This window comes from Trachypithecus francoisi, unplaced genomic scaffold (assembly GCF_009764315.1).
Source record: "Trachypithecus francoisi isolate TF-2019V2 unplaced genomic scaffold, Tfra_2.0 Lachesis_group10, whole genome shotgun sequence".
Classification (NCBI taxonomy): Eukaryota; Metazoa; Chordata; class Mammalia; order Primates; family Cercopithecidae; genus Trachypithecus; species Trachypithecus francoisi.
In genome coordinates, this window is record NW_022681455.1 from 77,565,179 (window position 1) to 77,578,295 (window position 13,117).

The 13,117-nt window shown below is 43.3% G+C and overlaps 1 protein-coding gene across 1 annotated transcript in view; it reads left to right on the forward strand.

Moving 5' to 3' along the window:
• The window catches only part of DNAH3 (dynein axonemal heavy chain 3), a 208,128-nt gene that overhangs the window by 104,294 nt on the left and 90,717 nt on the right, over positions 1–13,117 (forward strand). Inside the window, exons 33-37 of the mRNA XM_033217790.1 lie at positions 1,336–1,555; positions 2,470–2,604; positions 5,847–5,958; positions 8,564–8,805; positions 12,465–12,565. Coding sequence (XP_033073681.1) covers positions 1,336–1,555; positions 2,470–2,604; positions 5,847–5,958; positions 8,564–8,805; positions 12,465–12,565 — 810 coding nt within the window. The remainder of the gene's footprint in view (positions 1–1,335; positions 1,556–2,469; positions 2,605–5,846; positions 5,959–8,563; positions 8,806–12,464; positions 12,566–13,117) is intronic.

A 13,117-nucleotide genomic window follows, 5' to 3' on the forward strand; every position in this document is an offset into this window, starting at 1 on the left:
CTACGGCCATACCACACTGAACGCAGCCGATTTCGTCTGAAAATCCAAAGTGGGTGCTTGTGATCAAGGGCACTTCTCCCCCAAGGGATGGTTACTTATAGTTCATGGTTACTTATAGTTACCATGGTTACCCAGGTTACTTATAGTTCGTGGCTACAGCCCGTGAATGGCACAGAGGCTGTCACGGAGGAGGTTTTCGTGGGCCTGCCCTGCCATTGACATACGTCAGTCACTATCATTCACATTGCACTGGCTGGAACTCAGTAGCATGTGGCCTCCCCTGACTGCACGGCAGGCTGGGAAATGTGGTCCACCTGTGTATCCAGGAAGACTAAGAAACCCAATTCAAAATTTAATGTACTCGGCACACAACACATGTACACTTACGTGCACTGCAGTGTGTGCGTTAAGTATGCAGTGCACGTAAGCATCTGTGTGTTGTGGGCCAAGTATATTACAATTTGTACTGGACTTCTTAAATTTAAAAAGTAAAATGGACATTGAAAAAATTATAATGCGACAGAAATGAAAAAAGTGAATTTCCCCTCAGTAACCCATAGTTCCATTCTCCAGGAATTAATATCCCTGATAGTTTGATACGTTCTTCCCTAACTGGTGTGTGTGTATATGTGTGTGCGTACATTTATATATACATACAGAGGTATAAAACATACAATTTCTTCCAGGCACGGTGGCTAACACCTGTAATCCCTTCACTTTGGGAGGCTGAGGTGGGCAGATCACTTGGGGTCAGGAGTTCGACACCAGCCTCACCATACAATTTATTTTAATTTAATTTTTATTTTTGTAAAGACAGAGTCTCACTCTGTCACTCAGGCTGGAGTGTAGTGATGCAATCACAGCTCACTGCAGCCTTGAACTCCTAGGCTCAAGAGGTCCTCCCACCCTTAGCCTTCCAAGTAGCTGGGATGACAGGTGCCATGCTACCGTGCCCAGCTCATTTCTAAATTTTTCTGTAGAGACAAGAGGCTCACTATGTTGCCCAAACTAGTCTTGGACTCCTGGCCTCAAGCGATCCTCCTGCCTCAGCCTCCCAAAGTGCTGAGATCACAGGCATGAGCCACTGCACCTGACGAAAAAGACATATGATTTCATATACCATACATGTTATACATATATGTGCACATGCTTTTTTCATGCTTCCATACCTCATTATGGTAACTCTGTTAAAAGACCCTTAAAGGACAGGGCTTCTCCATCAAGTCCATGGGCAAGCCTGGTTGCTGGTGGGGCAAGAACAAGGATATTGGGAATGTCTGCTGGGCAGGACGTGGTCCTCTCTGGGTGTCTGCATACATGTCTTTGCCCTCCTAGTCTTGCCCAGAAGATCGTTGCGACCTACCGCCTGTGCTCGGAACAACTGTCCTCTCAGCATCACTATGACTACGGCATGCGTGCTGTCAAGTCTGTGCTTACTGCTGCAGGAAACCTGAAGCTCAAGTATCCAGAGGAGAACGAAAGTGTCCTGTTGCTCCGGGCATTGCTTGATGTGAACCTGGCCAAGTTCTTAGCGCAAGATGTCCCTCTGTTTCAGGTATGTAGCGGTTTGGAACCTTGGCTGAGGACCAAGGCTCAATGTTGGAAGATGAAACGTTATCTTTGGTGCCTTCCCCATATCCTCTTCCATCTCCTGACATCTTCCCTTCTTCGGCCAGCATCTCTGCCACCTGATACCCTCCCTACAAATGTTAAATAATAAGTGATAGCAAACATCTCTGCCTGATTTTTAATAAAAATGGTTTCACTGATAGGATAATATTTGCTCTTGGGTATACGTAAGTGTTTTTATCCAATTTAATTAGTTTCCTTTTGTAATTAATTTAATCTTACTTGCCAGGCTCTGAGCTTCATAAAGACAGAAGTCATGACTATCTTGTTCATCCTAGTACAATGACTGGAAGATAATCCAGACTCATTAAATATTTGCTGACTTTTAAAATTATCTGGGGGAGAAATTATAGGGTTGTTTTGTTTTGTTTTGTTTTTTTGAGATGGAGTTTTGTTCTGTTGCCCAGGCTGGAGTGCAGTGGCACGGTCTCGACTCATTGCAATCTCTGCCTCCTGGATTCAAATGATTCTCCTGCCTCAGCCTCCTGAATAGCTGGGATTACAGGCACGTGCCACCACACTCAGCTAATTTTTGTATTTTTAGTCGAGACAGGTTTTCGCCATGTTGGCCAGGCTGATCTCGAACTCCTGAACTCAGGTGCTCCACCCACCTCGGTCACCTAAAGTGCTGGGATTACAAGCATGAGCCATGGTGCCTGGCCAGAAATTATGTTGTGTAGTGTTTTCATTTGTAATTTTGGACAAGTTTTGGTGCAAGAAAAATGAGGTCTGGAATTTTTCAAAGATTTCTGTTGTTGATACATCTCATTTTAGGAAAATGTTGAAGTCACATATCTGATACTTTATCCTTTCCACTTTCTTTTACATTCTTTTTAACAGGGAATTATATCCGATTTATTTCCTGGAGTTGTTCTTCCAAAGCCAGACTATGAAGTTTTTCTGAAAGTGCTGAATGATAACATCAAAAAGATGAAACTCCAGCCAGTACCTTGGTTTATAGGGAAAATTATCCAGGTTGGTTCCTTAACCCATGTAAATGTGCCTGTTTTACTGTTTGCTGCAGTCAGCAAACAGTAAAGACTTATAGGAGATTGGAACTGAAGTGACAGCAATCAGAGGTGCCTGTGTAGAAAGGCAAGTAAAACATTAGCTGGGCATAATGGCCCATGCCTGTAGTCCCAGCTACTTGGGAGGCTGAAGTGGGAGGATGGCTTGAGCCCCAGGAGTTTGAGGCTGCAGTGGGCTATGATCATGCCACTGCATTCCAGCCTGGGTGACAGAGTGAGACCCCAACTCTTTTTTTTTTTTTTGAGACGGGGTCTCGCTGTATCGCCCGGGCTGGAGTGCAGTGGCGCGATCTCGGCTCACTGCAAGCTCCGCCTCCCGGGTTCCCACCATTCTCCCGCCTCAGCCTCCGAGTAGCTGGGACTACAGGCGCCCGCCACCGCGCCCGGCTAGTTTTTTTTGTATTTTTAGTAGAGACGGGGTTTCACCGTGTTAGCCAGGAGGGTCTCGATCTCCTGACCTCGTGATCCGCCCGCCTCGGCCTCCCAAAGTGCTGGGATTACAGGCTTGAGCCACCGCGCCCGCCGCGAGACCCCAACTCTTAAAAAAAAAAAGAAGAAAGAGGGCCGGCGCGGTGGCTCACGCCTGTAATCCTGGCACTTTGGGAGGCCAAGGCAGGCAGATCACAAGGTCAGGAGATTGAGACCATCCTGGCTAGCACAGTGAAACCCCATCTCTACTAAAAATACAAAAAATTAGCTGGGTTTGGTGGCGGGCACCCATAGTCCCAGCTACTCGGGAGGCTGAGGCAGGAGAATGGCGTGAACCCGGGAGGCGGAGCTTGCAGCGAGCTGAGATTGAGCCACTACACTCCAGTCTGGGCCACAGAGTAAGACTCCAAAAAAAAAAAAAAAAAAGAAGAAGAAAGAAATGGAGGGAAAACAAACAACCAAAATCAAAAAACCCACTTACTCACTCCATCAGTTTGTGTGTGTGTTAGTTTGTTTCTGAGACAGAGTCTTGCTCTGTTGCCCAGGCTGGAGTGCAGTGGCGTAACCTCAGCTCACTACAACCTGTGCCTCCCAGATTCCAGCGATTCTTCTGCCTGAGCCTCCTGGGTAACTGGGATTACAGGTGCATGCCACCACGCCCAGCTAATTTTTGTACTTTTTTTGTAGAGACGGGGTTTCACCATGTTGGCCAGACTGCTCTCAAACTCCTGACCTCAGGTGATCCTCCCACCTCAGCCTCCCAAATCCCATCAGTTTTGTGCTGTGAGATTTTAGGCAAATTAGTTCACCTCTTTTACCCTCAGTCATCTGTAAACTGGAGTAATTTTGAGAGAAGAGGTGTGTAAAGCGCTACACATAGTACCTGATGCTATATCATTATCAACTCCACCATCTCCGCCATCATCGTCAGCACCATTGGCATCAGCATTTCCCAAAGTCACAATGCGAGTTACAAGTGAAGTTCACGTTAGCACCCAGGTCTCCAGATTCTGAGATCACACTGCCTTGTGGTAAAAATAATCACTTTTTCCCTACTGTATTAGCAAGTGAGCTAGTTTTTGACACAATTCATTTAATCCAATTTTGAACCCTAATTTATGATTGAGATTTTGCAGAAGGACCATTCTTTAACTAGGCATGAGCTTTAATTTTCAATATTTTATTATTAAACATTTTAAACATGCAGAAAAATGGAAAGAAATGTACAGAGAACATTCATGTACTCACCACCCAGATTTTACAATAAATATTGTATACTATTTGCTTCATTATTTATCCATCCATCCATCCATCTTACTTGTTGATGTATTTCAAAGTAATTTGCAGACCTACAGATGAACTTTCATGTAGCTTAGTACCAATTTACAAAACAAGGTAATATTTTCAAAACCAAGGTGTCTGGAGCTACCTGCCCTTTTACATATTGACATCGCAATGTGAGGAGGAATGTGAGAGGCTATGAATGATTAATATCTTCCTCTCTTATTCCTTTGTTTTTTATTTTAGACAGGTCTCCCTCCGTTACCCAGGCTGGAGTGCAGTGACGTCATCTCAGCTCACTGCAACCTCCACCTCCAGGCTCAAGTGATTCTGCTGCCTCAGCCTCTCGAGTAGCTGGAATTACAGGCATGCACCACTATGCCCAGCTAATTTTTGTATTTTTAGAAGACATGGGGTTTCACCATGTTGGCCAGGCTGGTCTCAAACTCCTGACATCAAATGATCCACCCACCTTGACCTCCCAAAATGCTAGGGTTACAGGCGTGAGCTACCAAGCCCAGCCTTGCTCTCTTATTTCTGATGCACAGTCAAGCTTTCAAACCTACCTGAATGTCAACCCTACTAAATGGTTAGGGATTTTGTCTTGTTCTCTGCTCTGTAACTTTCAAACAGTAGCTTTCAAACCTACCTGAATGTCAACCCTACTTAATGGTTAGAGATTTTGTTTGTTTTGTTCTCTGCTCTGTCTACAGCACCCAGAACGGTGTCTGGCATGTAGTAGATGCTCAACAAATATTTGCTGAATGACATGTGTTCCTCTCTCTACCATTCCCATTGTCACTACCTTCACTTAGATGCTTCTTATTGCTTACCTCCAAGGTGAAAAATAATAAGAATTTATCTTTAAAATAAAAAGCTGCTTGTGTTCCCTTTCTCTGAGGGAGTCATAGTCTAAAGGAGGAAATTTTTTTAAGCCATAAAATTCACATAAATGCAAATGACCAAAGCAGATCTCAAGAAAGAAAGTTTCCAGGAGAAACACAGTTTGCTAAAATGACCGCCATTTTCTTTTTCTCTTTAAAAGTAAATGGCAATAGTGTCATGAAAATATTAGAGGCATTAAAGTCGAATAGCCCTGTCTGCAAATTCTGGCTCCATCACTGATGAACTTGGGCAAGTATTTAACCTCTCTTGGGCTCAGTCTTACCATTTGTAAAAGATGGTCAGTGATATCGGAGTAGATTAAATAATTTGGGTTATCAGTTGATTCTTAACACACAGACAGGTACAGAGCAAATGGTAGTTCCCGTCCTTTAAATAATCTGAGATGCATACATATATTTATTCATCTGAAAGATACGTGAACAATAGATTACGAAAAGAACCGTAGTTCTCCAGAGGTAGAAGCGACTGTGAGAATCCTCTTCTTACTCCTCATTCCTCATTGACTTCTGAGTAACTCCTAATAGGGGAGCGTTGCAATGATTGACTTCTTTTATGAATGATGTCTCCTCCCAGATCTACGAAATGATGCTGGTGAGACATGGTTACATGATTGTGGGAGACCCCATGGGCGGCAAGACCTCTGCTTATAAAGTGTTGGCTGCAGCTCTCAGCGATTTACATGCAGGTGAAGCTCACATCCCTGGCTTCCAGGGAGGGCAGAACTCCTCGCTCGGTTGGCTGGCTCCATGGAGATAATGCCAGGCTGCTAGTCTTGTCAGGTCTCGATCGTGACGTCAGAGCTAGAAATAGAACACGGCACACAGATGTCTGCAAGCAGAAAATAAAGGGTGGGGGTGGGGTGCTTCTATAATAACAAGGGATTTCGTGTGCATATCATTAAGGCCTGGAGGAATTTTCTCAAATGCCAAGCAGTGGTTTCTCCGAAGGTCCCCCAGTGAAAGAGAAACTCTTGTCATTGGCCTTAAAATTAGTATCAAAGCAAATCATTGCATGATTTTGCTTCTTCTATTCTTCTTTTCCTGTTCCCTTCCTTTTAGTTTTTTCCCTCCCTCCCTCCCTTCTTTCCTTCCTTTTAAAGTCAAGGATAGGAGCTCCTACTTTTGAATCAGACTCAGACTTGGGCAAATAACGAACCCTGTCTTATCCTGTTTTCCCAGCTGTAAAATGGGATTGTTGTGAGAATTAAGTGACAGTATGCAGGTAAATAACTGAGCACAGTGCATACTCAACAAACGGAAGCTATGTTTATTGCCAGAGAAACAATTGTGGCTTTTGTCTGTGTGAGTGTCTGTTTGTTTTGTTTTGTTTTTATAAAACGCAGATCTGTAGTTTTATAAAAGCATTTCCTTTTTGTGCATTCATTGCTTCAAGTTTTTCATTTGAAATTTTTTTTCTAATAACATTTGATGATTGGGTTTTTGAGGTTATGTTTTGGGGGTTATCCTAGCCTTAATAACTAATTTGGGCATCTCAAATTTAAGTAAAAATTTTAAGACAGAGTACGGAGGCTCACACCTATAATCCCGACACTTTGAGGCGCCGAGGCAGGCGGATCACTTCAGCTCAGGAGTTTGCAGCTGTAACGAGCTCTGATTGCGCACTGCACTGCAATTCCAGACTGGGCAAGTGAGACCCAGTCTCAAATAATAGAATATAATAAAATATAAAATATTTTTAGCGTTTTAATATGCCTTAAAAAACTGAGTGAAGAAAAAGGAAGCTACCACTGTGCTTGCCTCAGGATTCTGCAGAGTAGTTCTTTTTTATTTATTTAATTTTTTAAAATGTTTTTTAGAGATAGGGCAGTGGTACGGTCCTGGCTCACTGCAAACTCTGCCTCCTGGGCTCAAGTGATCCTCCTATCTCAGGCTCCCGGGTAGCTGGGATCATAGGCCTGTGCCACCATGCCCGCCTAATTTTTGTATTTTTTTGTAGAGACGGGGTTTTGCCATGTTGCACAGGCTGGTCTCGAACTCCTGAGCTCAAGCAATCCTCCTGCCTCAGCCTCCCAAAGTGCTGAGATTACAGGCATGAGCCACCACACCTGGCCCAGAAGTGGTTCTTTATTTAGTTCATGGCTCAAGCACTTCAACCTTTCCCTACTTTGAAGGATTCCGCAAAAGTGTCATTTTTTGTTTGTTTGTTATTAAATACATATGCTGTGCCATCCATCAGTCTGTACGTTCCAGTTGAGTTTTAATACTCCAGTGGGTATTTCTTGGGAACAAATGACATTTCCTGAGCAGTCAAGAAAGATTTCGGCGCCAAACTAGCCCTTCAGAGACAGAAGAGTAACCATCATTTTTCAGAACCTTTTTACCTGTCAGCTGTTTCCTGTTTCCTTATCTCAAATCAAAGCCAAGGTTCTGATCCGTTCTTTTCATTTTTAATTTCTTTCTTCAGCCTGTTTGAGTCTGAAAAGCCAAGGTTCTAAGGGTGGCTGTGAGAACAGGTACATAGAGGGCTGATAATAGGTGTCACTCTCCCTTCCTGCTTGAGTTCTGTGAGGGCAGTCAGATTTCTTTAGTCCTGGAATTTTTTTTTTTTCTTTTTTTGAGACAGAGTCTCACTCTATCGCCCAGGCTGGAGTGCAGTGGCATGGTCTCAGCTCACTGCAACCTCCACCTCCTGCCTCAGCCTCCCAAGTAGCTGGGTTTACAGGCATGCGCCACCACCCCCAGCTAATTTTTGTATTTTTAGTAGAAGGGTTTCACCATACTGGCCAGGCTGGTCTCAAACTCCTGGCCTCAAGTTATCCACCTGCCTTGGCCTGCCAAAGTGCTGGGATTACAGGTGTGAGCCACTGTGCCCAGCAAGTAGTCCTGGGTCTGACTAGCACATTTGCCCTGTTTGAAATGAGGATTGGAAGAAAGTATGGTGAGAAACCAAAGGCTATAATAACCCAATAATGTGACGCATTACCTATCCAGATGTCCCACTCATTTTTTTTTTTTGAGACAGAGCTTCATTCTGTTGCCCAGGCTGAAGTGCAGTGGCACAATCAGAGCTCACTGCAGCCTCCATTTCCCAGGTTCAAGTGATCCTCCCATCTCGGCCTCCCTGAGTGTTGGGATTATGGGTGTGAACTACTACTGCTCCTGGCCCCAGATCCCAATCTCTATAAAAACTAAGCACATGTTTTATAAGAAGGATTTTCCTCATATAGCATATTTATAAAAGTTGATTGGTTGTTGAGATGACATCATCTTTTGTTTAATGTTCTGGTCTCACCAGAGCCTTTATAACTGGTGTTGAACCTTCTTGCCCAGCCAATCAGATGGAGGAGTTTGCTGTGGAGTACAAGATCATCAACCCCAAGGCTATCACGATGGGGCAGCTGTATGGGTGCTTTGACCAAGTGAGCCACGAGTGGACGGATGGTGTCCTTGCCAATGCTTTCCGGGAGCAAGCGTCTTCACTCTCTGATGATCGCAAGTGGATTATCTTTGATGGGCCAGTGGATGCTGTCTGGATTGAAAATATGAACACTGTTCTGGATGACAATAAAAAGGTAAGTATTGAGCCTGATATCACTTTTCCATGAGTGAGATATAAACTCTTTTATTGAAGTAAGCGACTGATCAAAACTACATAGAGACATACATGTATTGCACTAAGAGTAAATGCCCCACAGGAGAATAATAGTAATAAGTTCATGAATTATGCTCTGTTTGTACTTGTAGTTGGTAAGCTAAACATGTTTAGAGACCATGTTGAATAGTAAGCCTTAGTGCTGACATCGGTTTGGACTCCTAGCTCTGCAACTGAGCTGCGTTTTACTGAGCGAGTCGCATAACTTCTATGAATCTCAGTTTTCTCATTTGTAGAAAGATAGTAATAAAATGAGGTTGTTGATACTTAAATGAGATTGCACATACATAGTACCTGTGGGACATGTTTTGGTTACCTATTGCTATACAACAAACCACCCTAATACTTAATGGCTTAAAACAACCATTTCTTTTCCTCATGATTTTGTGGGCTGGGAATTTTGAAAGGGCTCAGCTGGCCGGTTGGTCTCTCTTTTGATGTCAGTTCAGGCAGCTCAGGTTAGAAAATCTGCATTCAAGATGGCATCTTCACTCAGTGCCTGGTGGCACAATCACATTCGGCCCCTCTTTCTCTCTCTCTTTTTCTTTCTGTCTAAAAAGAATACCTCCTCTTTCAGGCCACTTCTCATGGCTTGGGCTTTTCACTTGATGGTGTCTTGGTAGTGGCACTACTTGTGTGGTGGGTGATTTCCAAGAGTCAGGAAGTGGAAGTTTCCAAGATATTAAGGGCTATGCTTGAAACTGATAAGCATCACTTTTTCTGCATTCTGTTGGTCAAGGAAGTCGCAAGTCCTGACCAGGAAGTGGAAAAATAGACTTCACCTCTTGATGGAGGCAGACAAGTCACATTGCAAAAGTGCATATGGACTGGGCCCTGTAGGTTCACACCTGTAATCCCAGCACTTCGAGAGGCTGAGATAGGAGATTGCTTGAACCCAGGAGTTCAAGACCAGTATGAGCAACATAATAAGCCATCTCTACAAAAAAAAAACATTTTTTTGTAATTAACTGGGCATGGTGGTGAGTTCATGTAGTCCCAGCTACTCAGGAGGCTGAGGTGGGATGATCACTTGAGTCTGGAAGTCAATGCTACTGTGAGCCTTCATTGTGCCACTGTGCTCTAACCTGAGCAACAGAGAAAGACCCTGTCTCAAAAAAAAAAAAAAGGGGAGCATATGGGATGGAATTTATGTAACTTGCCTATTACAACACAGCTCAATAGTAGAGTTAGGAGTCCAAACGGATGCCTACACCTTTGGAAAATACAGTAATCTTTGGAAAAATACCACCAATCTTTGGAAAAATACCACCAATCTTTGGAAAAATAAGTAGAGTGGTACCACAATAAGTATAGCACCATGGTATGTATGGTGGCTAAAAGAGCTTGGACTCTGGAGCCAGACAGCCTGGGTTCAAATCCTGGCCTTGCCACTTTCCCACTATGTAACCTCAGACAAGCTATTTAGTCTGTTGAGGCCCCAATTTCATCATCTGTAAAGTAGGGACAATAGTGTCTACCTTACTGTTAGGATAAGGTAGAAGATGAGATAAGTTACTATTTATACACCTCTTCTGATAGTGCCTGGCATATAGCAAGTGCTATATAACTGTTTAAAATAAAATTTATCATCATTTCAAGGAAGAATTCCTTCACTGGATATACATCATTATCAAATCAAAATATATTTTCTAACTGTGTTTAAATGTCACAAGACTAAGAGTGAGTCATGTTCAACAACGAAAGGGCTAATTATCCAAATTATACACATCCACTAATTATAGCATGTGCATAATTTTGATTATATAACATTCAAAAATGGAAATGTTTTATTACATGATATGGACTATATTATATAAACTAATTGTACAGATATATCGGTTGGTCTTGAGATTAGAAGTATCAAGACAGTCACAATCAGTGAATTTCCTAATGGTTTTCCTCTGCTCTGGGTGTAAATGAAACTACAGTCACAGGTGTGGGTCTGTTTTCGTTTTCTTGATATTCAGAGATGACGCGGTTGGTGGTGTCAGCCTTATAACGGCTGTGATCTTCCTGGGGATGCAGGCAGTGACCTGTTTCAAGCTGTGTTTGATGCAGGCCAAGTAAGGTGCAGGGAAGTTTTTAATCACAAATTAGGATGAGCACAATGAATCAGTGGTAGTTCCTCTTCTCCCCTGGGAGAAGAGGGCCTCAGGCCTTTTCTTATAACTTAAACATCTCACTGGAATCCATTTTGGTGAGTGGGAAACAGTGCCATTGACTTAGTATATATTCCAAGGCTTTCCTGTGTAATTGCACTACTTCCTACTGGGTTTTACCTGCTACACACTAGAAATTCTGATGATTTTTCTTTTTCTTTTCTTTCTTTTTTTTTTTTTTTTGAGACAAAGCCTCCCTCTGTTGTCCAGGATGAAGTGCAGTGGCGCGATCTCAGTTCACTGCAACCTCCGCCTCCCTCAATTCTCCTGCCTCTGGAGTAGCCGGGATTACAGATGCGAGATTACAGATGCGTGCCACCATGCCCGGCTTTTTTTTTTTTTTTTTTTTTTTTTTTGTATTTTGAAATGGGGTTTCACCATGTTGGCCAGGCTGGTCTCCAACTCCTGACCTCAAGTGATCTGCCTTCCTCGGCCTCCCAAAGTGCTGTGCTGGGAACATAGGCATGAGCCACCGTTCCTGGCCTCTTTCATTCTATTCTAAAAAAGATTCATGGGCCAGGCTTATGCTTGTGATCCTAGCACTTTGGGAGGCGGAGACAGGAGGATTGCTTGAGCCCAGGAGTTTAAGATCAGCTTGGGCAACATAGGAAGATCTTGTCTCTACAAAAAATTTTAAAAATATATTATGGTATCACTGATTTAATCTAAAAATGAAAAACAAAAAATAAAAAACTAGCCATATGTGGAGGTACACACCTGTAATCCCAGCTACTCAGGAGGCTGAGGTGGGAGGATCGCTTGAGCCCTGAAGGTCGAGGATGGAGTCACTGTGATTGTGTCACTGTATTTCAGTTTGGGTAACAGAGCGATTCCCTGTCTCAAAAACAAATAAACATTAAAAATAAAAAGGATTTATAGAAAGGCTTTTGCCCCGCCTGCTATGGATTAGTCCATGCGGGTGTTCAAATTCGGGTCTTTTGTGAAAGACTTGAGCAAATAAAAATAGGATGTGGCTGTGCAGTTAAGTTCAATGTTAAACATTGAGAAAGGGACCAGGAAACTTGGTGAGGTCTGATAACTTCTTGATTCTTCATCTGAGATTGCATCTAAGGTCAGTGATTTCCTGGCCTTCCCATTAAAATTGCAGCTCACTCAACCCTGACTGAGGGTTCTCCAACCCCCTCTTCTACTTAAGTTTTCTCCAGAGCACTTTTCACCATTTTGAACACTATGTATTTTGCTTATTGTCTGTCATCTCCCAGAAGAATGTAAACCCCAAGAGGATAGGAAATTTTGTCTGGTTTATTTTATGCACCTAGAACAGTGCCTGGGACATAGTAAGTGCTCAAGAAATATTTATGGAATGAATCAAACCATCTTTGTCTGACTGTAGACCTTTTACTTTCAGATGGAATGTAAGCTCTTCCCTTGTCCATTACCCTCTGCTTTGCACTTTTAGCTGTGTCTCATGAGTGGAGAAATTATCCAGATGAACTCCAAGATGAGCCTGATCTTCGAGCCGGCCGACCTCGAGCAAGCCTCTCCGGCCACTGTGAGCAGGTGAGGCAGCCCTCAGTGGCACTCCAGGGGACAGTGTGGCTCCACTCACCCTAAGCAGAAGAGAAAGCTCTCAAATTTCACAAATGTGATGAAGCCCTCACAGATCATCTATATTATTATTATTTTTCTTTCCAATTTTTATTTTAGGTTCCAGGGGGTATATGCACAGCTTTGTTACATGAGTAAATTGTATGGCATGGGGTTTGGGGTACAGATTGTTTTGTCACCCAGTTAATCAGGTAGTTTTTCCATCCTTACCCTCCTCTACCCTCCACCCTCAGGTAGGCTCCCATATCTATCATTCCCTTCTTCTTTTTTTTTTTTTTGAGACGGAGTCTCACTCTGTCACCTAGGCTGGAGTGCAGTGGCGTGATCTCAACTCACTGCAACTTCTGCCTCCCAGGTTCAAGCGATTCTCCTGCCTCAGCCTCCCCAGTAGCTGGGATTACAAGTGCGTGCCAACACGCTCGGCTAATTTCTGTATTATTAGTAGAGACGGGGTTTCACCATGTTGGCCCGGCTGGTCTCAGACTCCTGATGTCGTGATCTGCC